The sequence below is a fragment of the Theobroma umbraticum genome, unplaced genomic scaffold, assembly GCF_002168275.2.
Source record: "Theobroma umbraticum cultivar Fairchild unplaced genomic scaffold, ASM216827v3 scaffold_30.0, whole genome shotgun sequence".
Taxonomy (NCBI): Eukaryota; Viridiplantae; Streptophyta; class Magnoliopsida; order Malvales; family Malvaceae; genus Theobroma; species Theobroma umbraticum.
In genome coordinates, this window is record NW_018397254.1 from 10,130,710 (window position 1) to 10,132,403 (window position 1,694).

Below are 1,694 nucleotides of genomic sequence, written 5' to 3' on the forward strand. Positions count from 1 at the left end.
AACACAGATATCAGGGGGAAGGCTTACCTCGCATCATTGACTCAAACTTATATCTCGTTGACACAGATTCTAGCTCATGGAGTTGGATGGTGTAGCAGTCCACATGCTTAACCTGTTAATGATGATAAATTTTCAAGGTTGATTGGCAGTTTCAGAATATGATAAAATAAAACGCGTTGTAGCTCACAATTTAGGCATATAATTTGGACAAATGCTGCTGGAAAAGAGAATGTCTCAAGCAACAGCCAGGCGACATCAAATTCACTCATATATATCACAGCATTCATGAGACAAATGCATAAGAAATTGTTATATCACAATTTCAATATATGAAGAAGCCATTAGGTTGCCACATAGACACCAGCTGTACACTTGCGACTCATGCCTTGGTGTTGTAAGGACATGTGGTTTGTTACGTAAAGATGACATAAATGGTATGATAAACCTAACATTTGGTGAGGCAAAATTATTGCAGCGCTGCAGTTTGGAATGCACCGGATGGACAAAGAAGAATATTTAAAAAATTCACAGGCAGGAACCAGATGTAATAAACTACAACTGAGAAAACTTGAAAGTTACATACTTGTATTTACAGAAGATAAACTTCAGTCTTTCCAAATTCAATAATCAATTAGGGAACTCAAGTGGGACTAAAGCAAGGAAAGTAGACGACTCACCACATGTGGCCATGTCAAAACATTCTCTCCTGTTATTGTCTCCACACACGGCTCTTCAAAAGCACACTGTTTTGCTAACTGCAACATTGCAGACACTGCAAGGGAAAATAACATCATAATTGCTAATTCAAATACAACCAAAACAGAAAGAAGCTACAAGTAGAAGGAATGAGAGAAGCAATTTCTAAGCAGATTGGAAGAATTTAATTTCACATATATGCATGGAAATTGAAAACAAATCTAATTTAGCATGATACTCACTATCAATTCCATAGACATTGCGCCAAAATTCAATGCTGTCATTGTATCTGTCAGGATGCGTGATGGGTACCATGTATAACTGCAGGCAGTGATGAGTGAAATCAAACAATAAATAAATAGATTTTCATCACGAGTGCCAGATGCTACAACACAATAAAACTTCATACGACTGAAGGTTCAAGACATGTCCGCTAAACCAAGTGAAAAAAAAAAAAGGAAAAAAAGAAGCTCAAATGCTCAATTACATTGCCAGCTAGTAAACACAAAATTAAAGTAGACAGCATGAATTGAAACAAACCGTTGCAATGGAAGGAAGAATAAGACCTCCACGTTTTAGCCACCGATCTCTAGCAGTAATTACACTCCCCAGCATACTCTGGAAAGTAGTAATGCGGGTGACTGGGATGAGTACATACTTAAAATGAAAGGACAATAAAAGTAAAAAGAATAGAGGATATAGAGTCAGTTGTTTGAATAAAAATCATGCTCTCATCTTTAAACCTCAAAGAGTTCCAGGAAATCTCTTAAAAATGATATAGAGTCAGTTCCAGGAGATCATGTGCGGTTTTAACAATCACCTCATACAGAAGCATGTAGCCCATCCACTCTGAAATTATTACATCAACCTCTTCATCAATTTCAACATCCTGCAGATATTATAACCAGTATAAATTGTCTAACATGCAGAAGGAAATAAGTAGTTCAGGGGCAGGAGATGTTTCTTAAAACAGTGCAAAGCAAATAGCAGTACCCCAC

General features: G+C 37.0%; 1 protein-coding gene across 1 annotated transcript in view; it reads right to left on the bottom strand.

Moving 5' to 3' along the window:
* The window catches only part of PRMT6 (protein arginine methyltransferase 6), a 6,433-nt gene that overhangs the window by 1,298 nt on the left and 3,441 nt on the right, over window positions 1–1,694 (bottom strand). The window contains exons 6-10 of the mRNA XM_021422029.2: window positions 1,517–1,585; window positions 1,237–1,314; window positions 939–1,017; window positions 678–772; window positions 28–112 (exon numbers count right to left, since the gene is read on the bottom strand). Of these exons, the coding sequence (XP_021277704.1) occupies window positions 28–112; window positions 678–772; window positions 939–1,017; window positions 1,237–1,314; window positions 1,517–1,585 (406 nt within the window). The remainder of the gene's footprint in view (window positions 1–27; window positions 113–677; window positions 773–938; window positions 1,018–1,236; window positions 1,315–1,516; window positions 1,586–1,694) is intronic.